The sequence below is a fragment of the Talpa europaea genome (assembly GCF_964194135.1).
Source record: "Talpa europaea genome assembly, chromosome: 10".
Taxonomy (NCBI): Eukaryota; Metazoa; Chordata; class Mammalia; order Eulipotyphla; family Talpidae; genus Talpa; species Talpa europaea.
In genome coordinates this window covers 52,041,587-52,061,742 of record NC_140077.1, presented here as the reverse complement: position 1 = coordinate 52,061,742, position 20,156 = coordinate 52,041,587, and the positions used below count along the sequence as shown (strand labels likewise).

Sequence of the window (20,156 nt, the reverse complement as noted above, 5' to 3'; positions counted from 1 at the left end):
AATTAAGTGGGAGAGGAAAAAAAACAACATCAAAAGAATCACCTATACTATCTTTTGTGTAAAAGGGAAGGCAAGAGAATATCATGAGATGCCTTTCCTACTTAAAAACTTCAAACAAAATCAAAACATGTTAACTCATTATGTAATGTGATGCAGATGTTAGCTAACAACGGTGGGAATCACTTTGCATATATAAAGTCTATCAAATCAACATGCTGTATTTTTTTTGTACACATACCTATATATGTTATATGTCACTTATCTCTCAATAAAGTTGGGGAAAATTAGCATTTTAGGGCCTCCCCTGGTGGCGCAGGCAGTTGAGTGCCACACTGTGACGCTGTCTGTAGCCTCTGCAGCACCGGTTCAATCCCAGCCGGCCGGTGAGGGTCCCACATGGCACAGCAGACCTCTCCTGTCGTGCCCGCTGCTCCCCTCAGCAGTGTGTTTCGTCAGTCTGTCTGTTCTACTCCCCGCTCTGTCTAGGTGAATCCTCTCACTCTCCCGCGCATATGGCCTATACCATGGTTCTTTCATAAAAATAAATAAAATCTTAAAAAAAAAATAGCATTTTAAGAAAACAGTATTTTTTCAAGTCTCAGATGAAATTAAAATGTACTTGCGAATGTACAGAGCAGAGGGTCTCAAACTTTGATGCTGGGCTAAAAGCAATTTTAGTATTTCCTGGGAATCTTTAAATATTAATGGCCGGCTCCAATCCCTAGACCTTGAGGGATGTGACCATAACCTTCATGACTGTGGCAGTTGTCAAGGAGATTCTAATCAATCACTGACTGAAAGAAAACCTGGACTTTTCCCTTGGCATTAATGTCAACAGCTACGACTGTCCACGTTTCTCTTCCTAGACTTGGTCATCCTCCCTGTACATCACAGAGGTTTCTTACCCTGCATGCACTGGCCCTATCTCTCAGAGGCCCAGCCGAGCAGTTGGGTAACTGGTGTAAAAGGTATGCTTGCTTCTCCTTCATGGATTACTATCAAAACTACATTCCCTGTATTGCCATTCCTTTATGCAGTTGCTGCTCCCTAAAATACCCTTCACTCACGCTCTTATGGGAATAAAAGCCAGTAAGTCCTCCAACATTCTGTCATCTGTGAAGTGTTCAGCCGGCTGGGCCAAACACAGTCATTTCATTTTCATTTCTTCCTGAGCCAGTTCTGGGTGTGTCTGGCCCATGATTCTGCTATTGTGCTTCTGCTCTGCAAAGCAGGGGTGACCAACCTCTGCATCTCCCAGTTCCCTGAAGTCAGCTAATTTCTAACTGGATTCAACAGTGAGATGCACTGGCAAAAGACCACATGGTGGGGAAAAGGGGAGAATCAAGATGTTTCTCTCCTTTCCTCTGCACCTTGGGCTGTGTCTCGGTCTCAAGGTCCACCATGGTCCCAGTTTCTCTGGGTGGCCCAAGCACTTGGACTCAGATAATCTCTCTTTCCCTTTTCTTCCAGTGATGACCCTGCTATTTTCCACCACTGGGCTATCTCACTGCACCTCCCTGTAAGTTGAATTCTCAGCAACTCAGGGTAACCAGTTCCCTGGCTAAATTAAATTCTTTCCCTTTCATTCTTCATGGTTCTATTTTCCTATGTGAACCCTGAATGGTCAACTTACCATCTTCCTTCAATATCAGTATAAACACTGCTTGCTCTCCTATCAGTCTCGGAGCTGCTTCACAGCAGGTCCAAGATTTCCTTAGACTCTGGAAGCCTTTACTGAAGGTGGGACATTATTCATTCCCTGGCCTTGCTCCTAAAAGGACATCTCAGGCAGAGTTGGTGCATGGTAGGTACACAAAACTGTTGCACTAAATGAACGAGAATACCTCATAATCTATACACATTAGAGGAAGGCCACAAGAAGATTAAACACTCAGAAGTATCTTGAAAGGGCAGGAAGAGGATTCTTTTCAGGGAAAATTGATTGTAAGAATTCACCATCCAAGAATTAACACAATTTCCCAGATGACAGGACAAGGATTTAAATTATGAATTTCAAAAACTATACTAGATTCTGAACTTGAGCCTCACAGCTGCAAGTGGCCACAGAAATACAACACAGCCCATTCAGACCAGGGGCTCTGGAGCCAGTCTCCCAAATCTTCATGCCACCACCTTCCAGCAGATGAACCTGGCAAGGTAATTCCTCTGTATTTCTCCCTCAACTAAAGTTGCAATACATTGGGTTGGCTGTTTTAAGAGCTAAACCAAGCAGAAAGAACATACTGGTTTCATTAGTCATTTTCTGCAGCACAGTTCCAGGGGCCTCAAACGCAACACCACCAGAGGGGGAAGTAAATAAGCATGTGACACTGCTGGTATGAGAAGCAACACAGTGAGGTGATGCTGATGAGAGACTCAAGCCCATGGCTCTCCTGAGACTGCTTTTCCAAAGAGAACTCTAAGGCCAAACCACTCACCTGTGGACCAAACGCAGCCTGTTAGTTAGCAAACCTTGAATTCTAAACAAACATGTTTAATGAACAGAGGATGAAGTTGAGGCCCCAAAAGGATTTGTGACTGTTGCCTGATCTCATAAACCGTGAGAGGCCAAGACAGTAAGTCCTCCCTGTGCCATTTCAGGCTCACACAGAAAAGAGAAATGAAATGAAAGTTGGTAACATGTGGCCAAATAAAGAGAGACACCTGAGACATACACTCAAAGATAGCTTCTAGAAAGGAAGAAAGAAGGAAGTTGGTGGTTAAGGGCCAAAAAAGTGAAAGCAAACGGAGAGAGGTCTGAGAAAGAGGCGGTGATGTTCTAAGAAGATCCTGCAGAGGAAGGCACAAACTCCAAGCCAGTGACTGATGTCCTGAACAAATTCCACCCCCATCTCCAAGCTGAGACAGAAAGTGTCTTGGACTAAAACTCCCTTTATGTTATGAACTTGCTTTCCTGAATGGGGCACAGCTGAGAAGGAGTGGGGTGGACATAGAGATGGAAGTGGAACAAAGGAGGAAGGGGAAGACACAAGGAAGGGAAACATGTAGACACTTGGAATAGTCATGGGCAGGCTGCTCTTGTCCTTGGCAGAGACAGTGGCAGTTGTTATCCTGACCTCATGATGTGGTACACTTTGAATTTTGGGTTGTCCCTTCTGAACCAGCTTTCTGTGACCTGCCTAATCCCTTTCTTGTGGTTCCCACTAGAAAGGACCTTAGATTTATGGCAAGCTTTTCAGACCTCAGCAACCTTGGTTTGGGCTGAGCTTGTTTGGCTGGCTGTTTGTCCATGAGTATATGGGTCATTTTTGGAGTTTTACAGGGACTAATCATTCTCTCTTTATGCACACCAATTCTATTAAAAATCTATCACACTGGGCCTCCCCGGTGGCGCAGCGGTTGAGCGCTGGGTTGCAAAGCTGCCCACAGCCTCTGCAGCGCCGGTTCGATCCCTGGCTGCTCCCTGGCCACCGGAGGAGGGTCCCACATGGAGCGCCGACCTCTCCTGCCACCCGCTGCTCCCCTCAGCAGTGTACTTCGGTCCTTCTGCCTGCTCTGCTCCCCACTCTGGCTCTGGTGAATTCTCTCACCCTCCCACGCTTCTGACTGTACCCAGTGCTTGTATAAATAAATAAATAAATAGATAGATAGATAGATAGATATTTAAATATTTAAAAAAAAAAAAACCTATCACACTAAGTCTGCTGCCTTTGCCTTCATGCACATGGATGGCCAGAGAGCTTGCAACAGTTAACAGTTTGGAGTCATTGGAGACCCCTTGGTTGCATGCTAACAAACCCAAAGACTCACACTACAGCAAAGATCAGCTTCCCAGAAGAGAAGAGAAAAAGAAAATGGGCAAGAAGCAAATTCACAATCAATAGACAACATAGGAAAAAATAATGCTTTTGTAAATCACATTATTGATACCAAAAAAATTTTTTTGAAGTCCTATGGGTTTGGGGAATGCCAGATAAATACATGATGCTTAGTCAAAGTGGCTTTTTAATATGCAAATGTTCAATGCAACATGTGGGACATACATGCACTAAAAAATTATTCCTTGTTTATTTGAAATTTAAAAATGGTTCCTCATCTGTATTTTTATTTGTAAATCTGACAACCCTACCTGGTTTTCAATTCTCTCTCAGTTCTGCCAAGTTCTCTTAAAGAACCCTGGGTTTGAAAACAGAAATCATTTAATGAACAATATCGAAAGGAAGGATAATTCACACAGATGGCCTAATGCAGAATGCTTATCTGCAACCCATAAAATTGAAAACAAACCCCAAAAAGATAAGCAGTGGAACTCATAGGAATTTGATAACTAGAGATAAAATGCACTGACTTGTGAAAAACAGCAAAGTCTACAGGTTATCATTTGTGGGCTAACAAGTGAATTCCAACTCCCTTTTCAAAATACCCCTCAGGTACCAGTGACCCAGAGTACAAAGCTTTGGGCCAAGCAAGAACCAAACAAATAAGGGATTAAAGTCGTTAGTGCTAATCTCCCTTACCTGAAAAAGAGGCCAATGGAAAGAAAGGCATTCAAAGCAGCATGGGAGGGAGGCAGCGAGAAACCAAAAGACTATATTACTCCTGGATAGAGCACCACCTCTCTGGGGAGCTGATATTTGGGTTCAAGATGGCTTACTTTAACTTGTGTATGTATTGAGTCCCTGGATTACACAAACTGTCCTCCTTACTCCCCTTTATCATCCTCTAAGACTTCAGGCCGGGACAACAAATCCACAACTGTGCCTTAGCGGAATAGCATGTTCCTTCAATCAGTTTCCAAACTGCCATTCCTATTGCTTGAGAGACCCACAGGCAAAAAAAAGGGAAACAGGTCACTCAGGGAGCCCCCTACAAAGAGAAAACTGTTGGCCGCCTACAGACCTGCCCCTGGTTCACAAGCTGTTCTCCCATCAATTGAGTGTTACAAGCCTGCAATGTCAGTCCCGCAGGTGTCCAATCTCTGGTTTCTGTTTTTCAGGTCAGCAGCTAAGCAGGAGTGGAAATCATATCTCTCCATCAAAGTCCATCCTGCAGAATGCGTACCCCCATGAAACCGGGTCAAAAGTCACATGCTGAGAAGACAAGCGTACTTTGACCGGCAGCTGTCCACAATGCTCAAGTCCGGAAAATGTAAAGCGTGCATACATATTTGGCTCTTTTTAAAGAAAAATGGGTAGAGTCCTACAACTGGTCCAAAAAAAAAAAAAAAAAGGATCTTTAGGAAGTGGGTTTGCCTGCTGCCATCCTGTTATTTTTACACAGCCACACACAGACTGGTTTAATTCTGAATCCCCAAATGCTAAGAAATCCGTCAAGTTACCAGTGTGTCCAAGTGTCAAAGAAATACAGCCCTGAGAAGTCAGGCTGCAGAGTCTGCAGCCTCAGGTTTTTAGAGTGAGCTTGATGCTTGCTATACCAACCACACTGAATTTTCCAGAGATTATTTTACAAGCGTCACTTTATAAGATTATTTAGAACAGTTTTGATTTTGAAATACATTTTGGAGAACAAGAGAAGGGGGCGGGTGGCAAGATAATAACAAGCATTCCTATCATTTTCTACAAGAATAACTCACAAATTTTACCAAAGCAGTTTAATGTGCATTGTCTCATTTGAGCTTCCTAATAGTGGGATGGAAGCAAGCCTGGTATTAACTCTGAAGACTAGTTTTTACAGGTTAAGTCCACCGTGTTCAAAGGCTCTGAATGCAATCACTTTATGAACCAATGAGACAGAGAACCTCAATGAACTGGAAACCAAGTTGGTAGGGCCAATGTCCCCTCCTATGCCATACTCCCTTCATGGAGTCCCAAAGTTCAAAGACCAACAATGAGGGAAGGGGGTGTGAGAAAGGGGAAGACGCTAACATTGAAAATAATTCCACAGATGTTTATGCAGTGAAACACTGCACAGTTATAAAAAAGAACCAAAGCTGCAATATTGATTTATAAAAACATAAGGATGGTCATTCAGATAATCAAAATACATTTCTCATATATTTCTGGTCAGCATCCACATTTCTAGGCTCACAGTTCCCAAAACATTGACATTTCCTGGGTGATCAGAGCAACTGGGAACATCTTTTGTCATAATATTTGGTCTGTGTACTCAGTTCCCGAAAATACTTTAGAGGTGAGATGGGTGTCTTGTTATTCATAACAACCCCCTTTGCACCACAACTGGGCTTATGTCAATGAAGGTGACTTTTGGAAAGTACCTAACAGTGGGGGTTAGTAGCCAGGGGAATCAACCAGGAACATAAAGTTTGACTTTCAGTCCTGCTACCGATTTCCAGGAAGAAGAGAAGGGTTAGGGATTGAATTAATTACCAATGCCAATAAGCTAATCAATCATATCTATGTAATGAAGTCTCCATGGAAATCCCAAGGAGGGAATTTGGAGAGCTTCCATGCTGTAGAAACAGAATGCTTCCAAATGCCACCACACTAGGGCCAAGGTCCAGAAGTAGCTTTGTTCAAGACCTTGCCCTATGTTGATTGGTATCCTTTAATATTTTGGCTGTTATTGGTACTCTGTAATGTTCTTTGTAATAAATCTGTAATCTAGTGAGTGAACATGTTTCCTGAGTTCTCTGAACAGTTCTAGCAAATTAATCAAACTCAAGGATGTGGTCCTGGGAACCTTTGATTTTACAGTCTATCAGTCAGACGTACAAGTAACAAAATAACCTGGACTTAAGGTTGGAGGGCAATCTTTTATGACTGAGTCTTTTACCTGTGGAATCGGATGCTATTTCTGGGTAGATCATGTCAGATTTGAGCTGAATTCTCTGATATCCCTCTTGCTTGCTGATGTGGGAAGTTCTACACACACACACACACACACACACACACACACACACACACACACACACAGAGCAATTATGCAACAGAGTGTTTCATATTAGTAAATATGAACTAGAATAACAAATCAAAGAATCTAGAGACAAAAAAAACACTTGTATGAAGTTTAAAAAATAATCAAAACAATTTGATATTGATAGAAGGCAGAACAAGGTTACCTTTGGGGGGTAATGGCTAGACCGGATCTAGGGAGATTAATCTTGATTAAATGGGGTGGTGATTACACTGATGAATTCATTCGTAAATTCATTGAGCACTTTTCAATGAATGTGCGTATCCAAAGTTCGTGGACTCTAGTGGAAGTCCATTAAGGAGTATACAAAAACAAACCTGGGCACACCACAAAATAAATTCTACACACTGTATTGAGCAGCCACTGCTTATGGCTGTGGGGAAAATGCAGGGCTGCTAGATGTAAGTTATCATGCACAGGTCCATCAGACTACATGTTCAAATCCCTGTTTTAAGACTTACTCCAGTCTCCAGTGGTTACTGCAACTCCTGTATTTTTTTCAATAGTAACATGGCTAACAAATGGTTGTTGGAGAAAGTAACAAATCCCTAACCATCAAGTGTTTAGAACAGTAGCAGCACACATATGACACCATGATATGTGGTCATTATCACAAAATAAGACAAAATATCTCAGATGGTAAAGTACTTTTCTTCCAATAGAAGGAAAACACAAATGTCTGTTCTAAACAGCCAAACAGTATTATTAAAATGCAAAAATGTCCCTAAATGTTCCCACTCCCTCTCCCTCCCCACTCTGTCTTAGCCCTGATGGAACCCAGGAATAAGGCCCACCAGACTTGCCCAGCTAAACCCTGCTCTCCTTCCCAGCTTCATTTCTTTCTCCACACTCATGTTCTGCCTGTGTATAGGAGGAATGCCTCCAGCAGCTGCAGGGACCCCCGCCCCAAGACACATACACACACACACTTCTTTCTAGATGAACCGCAATTTATCCCTTTTGGTCATAGCCAAAAATCACCTTCTTCCAGACAGCTCGCCTTGACTGTGGTCCCCACTACAGTCATGGGCCCTTCACTAACTCCCCAAGCACAACTTCATCACAGCTGTTATTTACAGCACACTGCTGGCATACAGCAGCAGATCAATATTATTTGTATTTAAGGGGGAAAAAACCAATATTACTATGCCAGTCAGAGGTTGTTATACCTTAAGTACAGACCTAAGATGGGGCTGGGGGCGAGGAAGGTGGAGAGCCAGGTGGCTGTGCTGTAAGAGGCGGCTGGCTACCTCCTGGGTACACTCAGAGGATACAGGACAGAAGTAAAATGGACCAGCAGTCCATACTGCAGGGCTACAGAGCCAGCAAGGGGTGCACCAACCCACACTGCCCCCACACCCTCCTCATAGGCACAGAAGGCCCCCTTCTCTATGGTTGTTTCTTTTCCAAGGCAGGGAGTTTGCTACCCTGGAAACACTCCCTTAGGTCTGGCATCCTGGGAATTTACTGCAGTAATGAATAGGACTTGACTATTCTGACTGAAGGAAGTACAAGAACTTAACCATGTAGAAACTAAAATTGTTCCTAAATTAATATCCCACCTCTACAGGCTATATAACCTTGTACTTGAGCTCTGAGGCCACATCTGGGTCCCACCTGATAGCAATGGGGCTTCAGATAAATTATTTAACTTCCCAGGTACTATAATTTACTCATTTTGAACTACACATAGTAGTACCATCACAAAGGATGCTGGTGAAGATTAAACAAGAGGATATCTGAAAACCTCTCCCAACAGCACCTATCCCACAGTGAGCACAGGATAAACATCAGTGGTCAGCACAGCAACACAAAATGATGTGAAATCGGGCAATGCTGGTAAGAAATGTTCATTTCTTCAAGTTTTTTCCTTAAAACTTTCTTAAATTTTTTATACAAAAAATTTTACATCTGGTTTATACAAGGTGTCAAAATATTTACAACACATTTTTAACAAGAAGCAACCTTCATCTAGAAGGTGTTGGAGCAAAGTCTCTCTTTTTTTTTTTTAAAGATTTATTCATTTATGCATACAAGAACTGGGGTACAGGCCAGAGGTGAGGGGGGGTGAGAGGATTCACTAGAAACAGAGTGGGGAACAGAACAGGCAGACTAACTGAAATACACCACTGAGGGGAGCAGCAGGTGAGTAAGGAGAGGTCTGCTGTGCCATGTGGGTAGCTCCCTGCCCGGGGATCGAACTCATGCTGCAGTGGCTGCGGATAGCTTCATAGGCTGTGACTTAATCCTTGTGCCACCAGGGATGCCCCCTCTCTGTCTCTTGAAAGACAAGCCTTGCTTGTGATTTTTTCCCAAGTCCTGCAAATCTGGGTTCTTACTCTAAATGCAAGTTAGGAGAAATGGCACCAGACCCAGAGCTGGGTACCATGCAAGTTGTTGTTTGACAAGAACCAGATGCATGACAGCTAGTAAGCAACAAAAAATTGAAGTCAGAGCAAAATATCAATTATGGGTTAAGTAAAATGCATAGGTCCAAATATAAAATTTCAGTGCCAGGACAGTAAAAAGCAGCTGGTTGATTTGTAGATCAAAGTTTTCAGAAAAATAAAGTTTAATGTCACTAATCACAGGTTACCAGGAACTGCAGGTAGAGGGAAATAGCTTCTGTTTAATGAACATGGAATTTGTTTGAAAAAATTGTGGAAATGCATAGTGGAGAAAGATGATCCGTACCATAGTACTGTGAACGTAACTTAGTGCCACTGTAAATAGTACATTTGCAATGGTAACTTTTATGCTGTGTGTAGTTTACTACAATTGAAAAAAAGCTTACCAAAATAAAAAAATATCAGGGGCCCTTTCCTCTGGGTATTTATTTCTCTTGATACAAGCTACATGCATTTAAGATTCAAAATGAAATCGTTAATATACATTCCAAAAGACATGACACCTTAACAGACAGTGATTTGGACCAAAACTCCAGCCCTCTGTGACATCAAATTGTACTCTTTGATTACCGAAAAATGTCAAAATCATCTAGACAGCTCCCCCCGCCCCACCCTGCCCCTAAGTTTTAGTGTTTCTATAATCAGGACCTACTAAATAAAACAGAAACAATGTTTTGACTCTCAGCAAGTGTGTTTGTTTAGGTAAATTAAGGCCTGCTAGTAAAGAACCCAAACAAAAAAATCTCAAAAGAATAAAAGATATTATTTGAGATGGTATACCAGGATAATTAATTAAAAAAAAAAATCACTGCTTTCATGCAAATTGTTTCATCAGTTAAGTTCTTTCTATAAATAAACACCTAACAGAATTATTTTTGTCTCAAGTCTATTTAGCCATTCTAATTCAATCTCAAAAGACTGTTTCACCTCTAAAAGTAACACGTGAAATATTTATTGCAGGAGCTAGGTTTCTAAGAACTTTCCTTAGTTCATACATGCTCCACGCCGTTTTCATTTTTCCTTTTCCTCTTTCCTCCTATGGAAAACTTCTTTGAATTATGGGTTCTGTCTGGCTATATATCCCAAAACTCCACTCCTCAGTATGAGTGGCCTCATTTGATCCGAATGCCCTGAGGTGCCCTAGAGGTATTAACCAGATCACTGTGGACACACACCTGGCACCCAGAGGCTGGTTTGCTGGAACAGATGAGAGGAAGATTATGCTGTCAATCACTTTTAAAAACAACAACAACAACAACAAAAAAAAAACTGGATTTGAAATGGCCATAAAATAGCACCACAACTCAGTTTTAAAATAAGAATTCTTGGCTTTCACATAGTTTCAGATTAAAAACTTGGGAAGTTCAGTTCACCCAACAATATTCCATGAAATGAATGTGGGTTGGCCTGAGTGTAACAGGAATACTTAAAGAAAAACCACCCTAAATATTTCCCATCTACTGACAAATGCAAATTTTGAACTGAAAACATGACAGTTCTTTTCAATCATCACTATATAAAGAAAATTAAAAACAAACAAAAAGTCTCGGGATGCCACCTGAATACAGACCAATTGAGCAACAACTATCCCCATGTCTACCTTATAAAATAAACTAAGCTCTTCTTGTAGAGAACACACTTTCCCCTAAAGGTTTCAGAGATAGATGCCCTTCACTTCTGAAGGTAAAGAGGTTAACATAGGGCTCCTGGAAGTTAGCACAGGTAACTTTCTTTTTTGCTTCCATTTTTATGTTGGTTATTTCTGCATTTCACAACCTTCTGGGCAATAAAATGCAGGAGAGAAAGACACTTTCCCTCTGCTATGAAGTCCTTACAGCAAGCACACAGATGAAACTGAATGAAAATCAAGACCAGTCCGTGGTGAGCAGCTGCGGGAGCCCCTACATTCCTCTGGAATATTTTGGAATATCCAGCACACATTAGATCATTCTTAACCCCTTGGAGGCTGAATCCTGCCTATTTCAGGCTTTATTTATCCCATAACATTTTGTGCCTAAGGGGGCAAAAAAAAAAAAAAATACAGAAAAATTCCAAACATTGAACAAGTGAGTATGTATTTTAATTATTAAGCTGCACTCCATATATTATATCTTAAGAATGATCAATAAGGGGGCGAGTTAATCCTAAATAACCATCAAAGGATCAACTCTTCTTTTAAAGAGAACATCTACGTTATCATTTGAAACTTACTGGCATGAGCGCTGGGATAACATTCACAGCTGTGGGCTAGACAGCCATTAAAGATAAGAAAATCTGAAAGTCTTGGGGAAGTAGGAAGAGGCTGCAAGTTAATACCACATCAAGATCCTGATGATTAGAAATATTTTCCAGAGCATTAGTTTCCTTGTCAAGAAAATTTTCACCACCACCAAGCAGGAACACACAGATCTTATGAACATTTAATTTGCCAGCTTTGACAATAATTCAATCTATGTAGAAGCAACAGCATTGTGATTGAAAACAGAAAACACCACCTACCTACCGAGAGAAAGGAAAAGTACATGGAGGGAACAAGGAAATGGCTGTGACCCCTGCCCCTCTGGCTATAGTTTAAAAGCTCAAGTTAGCATTTATGGATGAAAATGCAATTATCACCTGTAGGACAGGATTTAAAGGAGAAAAAAAAGTGTATGACAATATGACAAACCCCAAACTCCACTCTGCAAGTTCTAAGTGCCCATCCAGTACACTTCCCCACTCAGAGTCCACGTCATCTGTACAGGTACTGACACCACCCCCACCCCCCAATATGGTCCACATTAGTTTCCCAGAGGCCCCTGTGGCACATTGCAACTTTAAAGTCATAGGAAATGACAAGGATCACTATGGTCAAGAATGAGGCAACAAATCTGAACACCTCCAACGACTTCCAACAACAGAGCCACTTGTCCCCCTAGGTTTTGCTCAAAACTCCCCTGAAAGGTGACCCTAAAGACACTTTGTCCCCTTTGAGAGGTATGAAATGTATCAGCACAGTTGAGGTATCTGCTACAATGTAGCTTACAATATCACCCTTAATTAAAAGGCAAGGGCTGGGGGCACACACTGATTAGGGTGGTCTCCCACAGTATACAGTGTATCCACTCACCTATCCAATCTGTTTAACCAACTCTGGGGAAGATGGTGTTTGCTGCTGTTCAGGATGCCCCCAGCAGAGTAGCTCTATGAACAAAAGGTACAGGAGACAATATAGGCACCCACACCCCAAAAAACCAGAACAAAAAAACACTTTATCACTCAATACCTCAATAAACCCTTGAATATCTACTGCATGTCAAGCAGTGAGGTATGGAATAAACAGGGCAAATTCTGCCCCCCCAAAAATTCACACATCTACTGGTGTAGGTCTATATGATGGCAGAGGGGAAGAAGGAGGGGACCTCAGATGGAAGCTGTGGGACCACATAACCCAGCATGTGGCCGTGTAAGAAGCGGTGCCAGTGCACACTGGGGAGAGGTGGGGGAAGCAGTACAGTCTGCTTGGATTTAGGAGGTTAAAAAAAAAAAGAAAGAAAAAAGATTTAGGGAAGAACTATTAAGGGCAGAAGCCAGAGAAAACGACTGAGATTCCAGGAACTAGCAGTTCAGCAGAATTGAGAGCTTGAGAATGTAAGGGGTGTGGCTGGGAATAAAAGGACGGAGGATAGAGAGCCAGCTAAAGCACCAGAAAGTTTATGCAGATCCAGAGGGCAATGGGGAGTTGCTGAAGGTTTTTCAGCAAGAAATGACTACCTGAGATTTCTGGGCGTGAACAAGAGTGACCACAAACCAGAAACTGTGATTCTTAACTATTCTCCATTCCCAGCAAAATAAATAAGAACACTGTGGAAGACTGTCACAGCCTCTTTTAAGGATCTGTGTTTATATAATCAAAGTTTAAAAAAAAAAAATGAAATACATGGAAGTAATCTACAAATGTGATGAACTTCAACTGCAGAAGAAATCTAAGAGCCTCTTTATGAGAGACAGACAGACAGAGACAGAAACAGAGACAGACACTGGAGTTGTGCAGTTAGATCCAACTGTGAGGTAATTCTTTTCTCAAAGTCATGCTAAGTGTTTCCTAAGAATCTAAGAAAGTAAACAGAAAAAAAAAATAATAATACACACTACACCTCTTTACAAGGGTAATGTTGATCTGATAGCTTTAGAGAGTCTGCCAAAATGCAGTATAAAAATGGAATATAGTGTATTCTGCTTCCAAAGTAAATAATACAAAATCCATAACATTAACTATATGGTAGCTTTTACTGGTTAGTGAAGGCATTACACTGTTCATTGTAAAATGGCCAGATTTTCTAATCATGCCATACCAACATGCTTTTCTACTGTAATTTCAAAATACCTTTGTATTTCCGTACTTTCATAAACTTCTATAAAGAACAGCTAACTTGATAGTTAGCAAAAGACAATTAAATACTAATGATTTATTATATAGGCCTCTACCTTTGACAAAATATGAGCTAAAGGGTATAGAACCTATCTAGAAAACGGCACTTATCTCAGCAAACTATGCATCCAGGTGTGAGGCCCTACTTATTACCAGCAACTAGTTGAGCACATTTAAGTATCCAATTACTTCCTATAACTGTTGGACCACTTTTCACTACATCAAATCAGAATCACATGTTCACCCACAGCACAAGACAGAGAGACCTAGTCTGAAATCTAAAGCTACTCAAAAGTTACTGAACATTTATCTCCTCCACTCCAAAGAAGAAATTGTGATCTATTATCAGCAGCCTGGTTCCGCTGCTGATTTACTGGGAGAAACTGAATCACTCAAAACATTCCATTCCACTTATATGCCCTAAATAAATTACACAAGGGACAAGCTTAACTCCTAGACACGCAGTACACTTACAGACATGAAGGTCCTTGTACAGTTGATTCTTCCCCTTAAATGAGGCTTACCTCTATCTTACAGATGCTGAGAAAACAGACCATGAAAGCAGTGGTTTATTAAATAGTAGCTTCATCAGATAAAAACACTCACATACCAAAGTAGAAAGAAATGACCATTGTTATGAGCCTCTGCTGACCCTAGAATTTGGTTTTAAGAGCCCAACAAGAAGGTACCACTACGGGGCCTCCCCTGGTGGTGCAGGCAGTTGAGCGCAGCGCTTTGGAGCTGTCCACAGCCTCTGCAACGCTGGTTCGATCCCAGCCAGCCAGAGAGGGTCCCACATGGCGAGGCAGACGGCTCCTGTCTCGCCTGCTGCTCCCCTCAGCAGTGTATTTCAGTAGATCTGCCTGTTCTGGTCCCCACTCTGTCTCTGGTGAGTCCTCTCAACCTCCCGCGAATCTGGTCTGTACCCCGGTTCTTGTATGTATGGATAAATAAATAAATCTTAAAAAAAAAAAAAAAAAAAAGAAGGTACCACTACACTTATTAGAAAGGTCAAAATCAACAACACATGCTGGGAAGTATGTGGACCAACAGGAACTCTCATTCATTGCAAAATGGTACAGCTACTTTGGAAGAGACAGTTTCTTAACAAACTCAAAGTTTGAAAACATACATACAGTCCAGCAACCGAGCTCCTTCATATTTACCCAAATGAGCTCAAGTCTTTTGTCAACACAAAAACCTACACATGGAAATTTATTGCAACTTTATTCATAATTGCCAAATTTAGGGAGCAAACAAGTCCATCAGTAGGTGAATGGATCAACAAACTGTGGTACACCCAAAGGATTATTTAATATTAAAAAGAAATGATCTATCACGCCATGAAAAGGGATGAAGGAAACTTAAACCAAATGAAAGAAGCCAATCTGAAAAAACTAATACTATGATTCCAACTACATGACATTCCAGAAAAGACAAAATTATGGAGACATTTAAAAGATCCGAAGTAAGAGAGGAGGAAGGGGTGAAAAGGCAGAGCACAGAGGACTTTCAGGACACTGAATCTATTCTGTATGAAACCAAAATGGTGGAATGGGTCACTATACATTTGTCCAAACCCAATCAGCACACACTTTGTAAATGATGACCTCTGGATGATTATGAACAGTCAGTGTCAGTGCACTGCTTCTAACAAATCCACTACTTTGAGGGGAGATGTTCACGATGGGAGAAAGGGCAGGTAACATATGGTAAATCTATACCTTCCAATATATTTCACTGAGAACCTAACATTGCTCAAAAAAATATCATTAAAAAAAAAAAAGAGGGCCTCCCCGGTGGCGCAGCAGTTGAGCGCTGGGTTGCGAAGCTACCCGCGGCCTCTGCGGTGCCGGTTCGATCCCCGGCTGCTCCCCGGCCACCTGAGGAGGGTCCCACATGGTGCGCAGACCTCTCCTGCCGCCCGCTGCTCCCCTCAGCAGTGTGCTTCGGTTCTTTTGCCTCTGCTCCCTGCTCTGGCTCTGGTGGATTCTCTCACCCTCCCGCGCTTCTGACTGTACCCAGTGCATGTATAAACAAGCAAACAAGCAAATAAATAAATAAATAAATAAAACATGCCTCTAAATAAAATTTAAAAAAAAAAAAAGAGGGGAGAACCTCTCTTCTCCAGCATGCGGCTGATTAGCAATGTGCCTTCTGGAATGTGTTTGAGGGAAAAGGAAAGACATCTATAATCACCTTTATTTGGTGCTCAAGAACAAAAAAGTTAATATTGTAATTACAGTAACTAACAAGAGCCAAGAAGGCATGTAATGGGATTACGGTAGCATCTTCCCTTCAAATTAAAGTAGTGAAAAATCTACCAAATATTTCACTTAATTGAATATCTAGGCCTTTCACAAATTTCCTAGGCAGCTATTCACAAGGTCTATGCTTAACTGAGTTGTCAGGTATTGTGTAGCTTAACCTTGACATAAACTACATATGGGTGCTCAATGAACTCCTTACATCTACTTAACCATTTTGTGGGGTCACATACATTTCTCCTCCCAAATTATGTACCTGAGGTCAGACCCACCCCAATACAATTTGGGTCCTACTTCAGTAAAAATTTCTCAAAAGTTTAAGGAATCTCTTCTCTGCATTTGTCACATAGTTTCTCAGTAACTGGCAAGTACTTAGGAACCGGGTAAACCACAAATGTATTTTATTTGTTTCCCTGATTATATTAATCAAATTAAAGATGCAGAAGTTTCAGTTACTCATAAGCAGTCATCTAAAGCCATTCTAAAACTTAATAAGGCCTCAGAATATTTCACAAAGAATATATGGTTGGATGTTAGTTTTAGTTGAAGGATAAAGCGCTAGGAAATAAAGCCACCACTTTACACACTCTTCAAGCTAAGTATTTAAAGGTCTCTGACCTTATACACTAGGAATGGACATGTTGGCCCCTCAAAGCCAATGTGTTTGTGGACAACTTACAGACCTATTTATCATAGTCAAAGTGTCAAACAGATAACCCTTTCATAGTATCTCTATACCCCTATCCCTCCCTCCCAAACAAACAAAAACAACCTGAATTGCTCACTTTTTGCAAGAGGTCAGCAAGTCTGTTTCATGTAAGTTTTACCTCTCCCTGTGGTTCACCTTCTCTAAGAAACTAACCCTCTCTATGCAGGTATGGTATTTCACTTAATTTTTTCTAAATAAATAGCCAATTATTATATGAAAAAAAAAAAAAGAAACTAACCCTCTCATTTACTAACTGGAACCTTAAAATGCTTCCACCAACTTTCTCCTCTTCTCAATTCTCCCTCCCCAACCCCCTCCAAAGCAGAGACATCTGTCAGCCAAGAAAGCTACAGAGGAGGTTTGGAAGTGGCTGCCTCTGCAAATTCCTCCCCCTTCCTACCAAAAGGGCACTTCAAGAACTTCATAGTCTGGAGAAGCATGGATATTGCTCAAATTCCATTCAGCAGGACTAGATTTGAGCATGCAAAGTGTCTTTCTACAATCAAATTTTGATTTGGAGTGCCAATCATACTAAAACTTTAGTGCAAATCTGCTTTATAAACAAATTCAGAATGCCATCCAGTTCTCCTGTCTGAGATACCATTGAGGGAAAACATCACACACACACACACACTCTCTCTCTCTCTCTCTCTCTCTCTCACACACACACACACACACACACACACACACACGACTTTTCTGGCACGGGTCATCCTAAACTTGCCCCATTTCAATTCCAGGGTGTGATCTTTGATCCATTCCCAAATTATGCCTTTTTCTCCATCTAATGTCCATCTACTCTGCAACTGTGCAGCAGCTACGGCAATTTATCCCCCTGATTCTTGACATTGTCTTCTCTTCTCCTGGCTGGGAACTGTTTTGATCTGAATGGAGTTGTCTGTATGGGGATTATGCATGTTAATGATGTGGCAAGCTGGCAAGGGATGCGAGGTGAGAGCACATCGTGTACTTTTGCCAGTTATGTCTCGCCTCATCGAGGCTTTACTGGCCTTTCTAAACGGCAGCTGCGTGAGGAGAGAGACCTACACACCTAATCTTATCCTCTCCAGGAAAAGTCTCCAGGGGCACGACGTAAACAGATCAGTTCTCCCGTCCAGTATCTGGACTCCGAAAAAACAGCCCCAGACCCTCCACCAATGATGCAAACACACGTACTACATCTTGCTCACCTGGGAGACAGCAGCTGCCCTTCACCCTAGCTTCAGCCAGTCCAGGCTTCACAGACCGTTTACTCCAGTTAGTATCAGATGTTGCACTCTTCTGGCCTGAGACCGCTGCCTCCCGCCTCTCCCCGCTCCCAACAACTCGCCCAGGAAAGGGTTTCTAACAGAGGTGGGGGCACCAGCTGTGGTGCCCGCCCATCCCACTCGAACCGAGCCAGAAAACTCCACTTCCCGGATTCCCGGCCACGCTCTCCCGCCCCCTCCCCGGGCGATCCAGCCTGCGCCGTCCTGATGCTCACCAAGTGCCCCACCGAGCTGCGCACCCTCCCCTCGCACCCCAAGCGAGGCCCCAGGAGCAGGCCTCAGCTTCCTCCCTCTCCCCCAGCCCAAGGTTCCCCAGATTCCAGACGCAGCCCTCAGGCAGGCTCAGACTGAAAAAAGTCCCACCCTGCCCCCCAGCCACGCCACCAGCCTCCAGCTCTGGCCGGGAGGGGCCTCCTCCCCAGAAACGAAAAGAGAACGTGGGTGTTGGTCCCAGCAGCTTTCCCCCGCACCCCGCGAGGGGCCTGGACTCCCCCGGGGAGGACGGACCCTCGCGGCCGCGAAGGGACACCTCCCTCTCCCCCACCCCCACCCCGAGACTGGCAGATCTCGGCGGGGAGCGCGCCGGCTGCGGGTCCCGGGGAGCCTCGGGGACCCCGGGTCGAGGCGCAGTGTCTCCGGGGGCGGGCGGAGGTCGGCGCTGCGGCGGCCCCGGGGGACACTCACGATGGTCACGCTGGCTTTGCGCAGGTCGCGGTTCTCCTCCTGCAGCGCCTTGCACTTGAGTTTGTAGGTCTCCAGCTCGATCTTCAGCACCTTATTCTCCTGCTGCAGCGAGGCCAGGCGGTTGGTGAGCTCCTCCAGGCGGAACGGCGAGATGACAATGCCCCCCGACTTCCCACCGCCGCCGCCTGCCCCGCCGCCAACGCCGCCGCCCGAGGTCGACGAGCAGGACAGCTGCATGGCGGCCGGGCCGCCGCTGTTGCCCCCCGCCCCGTCCGTGTCGCTCTCGCTGGCGCTGTCCGCCATGGCCGCGGCGGGCTGGGGAGAGGAGGAGGAAGGGGAGCTGGGAGGCGGCGGCCGCGAAGGCTGAGCTGCGAATGAGTGGGCGCCGGGCGAGCACAGGGGAGCGCCGAGCTGGGCGCCTGGCACCAGGGCGCAGACTCCGAGCGGCGGCGAGAGAAAGAGAGGGAGCTTCCCGCTGCCAAGGGACCTCCTCTGCCAGAGAACAGAGACCCCGCCCGGGCTCGGGCAGTATTGCACTGGGGCTCGCTCCAGCCGGGCCGGGCGCGCTCGCGAGGCCGCCCTGCAAAGCTTGCGGAAAGCTCCCGGGCCCGCCCGCCGTCGCCGAGGCCCGCCCCCCGGCGCCGGCCGACCGGCCGCGGACGCGCGGACACGGCGGGTGCGGACCAGCCAGGCCCGCCCGGGCTCCGGCTGCTCGCCCGCCGGCCGCACGTGTCCCGAGGGGGGCCCCGCGAGCCCCCAGACTTAAGCCCGACGCCGCCCAGCCCCTTCCGGGCTCGCGCCCGCCCCTGGGAAAAAGAAACTCTGCGCGCCCCCAGCCTCGCAGGTGCCAGGGACACGTGGAAAGGTCAGCCCGGCTCGGGCAGCCAAGCCCCGGCGGTGTGGTGGCCCCGTGTTCCGCCAACTTCGTGTGCTCGTGTCTCCCTCTGTCTGTTTCAAACATACACGCAGCCCTTGCAGTTTTGATCTCGGTGATCAAAATGCAGGACTGAGCAGCTTTGAATTGCTCCGAGAGATCGGAAAGTTCCCCTAGCAGGAGACAATGCTGTGAAACACAAGCAGCCACAGGTTGACCTCCTGAAGGAAGAATTTGCAGGAGAGATATACCGCCCTTTTTACTGCTGAATAACCTCAGAAACCACAGTGCGCTCAATTGGTTAAACAAGGTGCAACTTTTTTCTGTCTGTCTGTCTGTCTGTCTCTCTCTCTCTCTCTCTCTCATCTTGCAAACAGTGCCAGGGCATGTCACGAAATAGGATTAAGACACTAACGTTTATCTAACCCAAAAAGAAAGAAAGGTGAGCATTTTTGTGTGGACTGAGACATCTCTTTAAGTGCCAATTTTTCACAGTAACTGCAGACAGCATTATGCTGGGCAAATTGTGACCATTAAGTGGGACCACTAACCATCACTCTTCTTTACTAGGATCTTGCTCAATCTTAGAAAATTGTTAATAGGTCAAAAATAAAAAATGTTAACTACTCGAAGAACGGCTTCAGTTCAGGGTTCTAGTTTTGAAATTCACCATAAAAGCT

General features: G+C 44.1%; 1 protein-coding gene across 1 annotated transcript in view; it reads right to left on the bottom strand.

The window, feature by feature from the left end:
* The window catches only part of CCDC6 (coiled-coil domain containing 6), a gene marked incomplete at both ends in the record, with an annotated part of 97,032 nt that extends 78,127 nt beyond the window's left edge, over positions 1 to 18,905 (bottom strand). Inside the window, one exon of the mRNA XM_084246138.1 lies at positions 18,603 to 18,905. Within this exon, the coding sequence (XP_084102264.1) occupies positions 18,603 to 18,905 (303 nt within the window). The remainder of the gene's footprint in view (positions 1 to 18,602) is intronic.
* Positions 18,906 to 20,156: the final 1,251 nt, after the last annotated feature.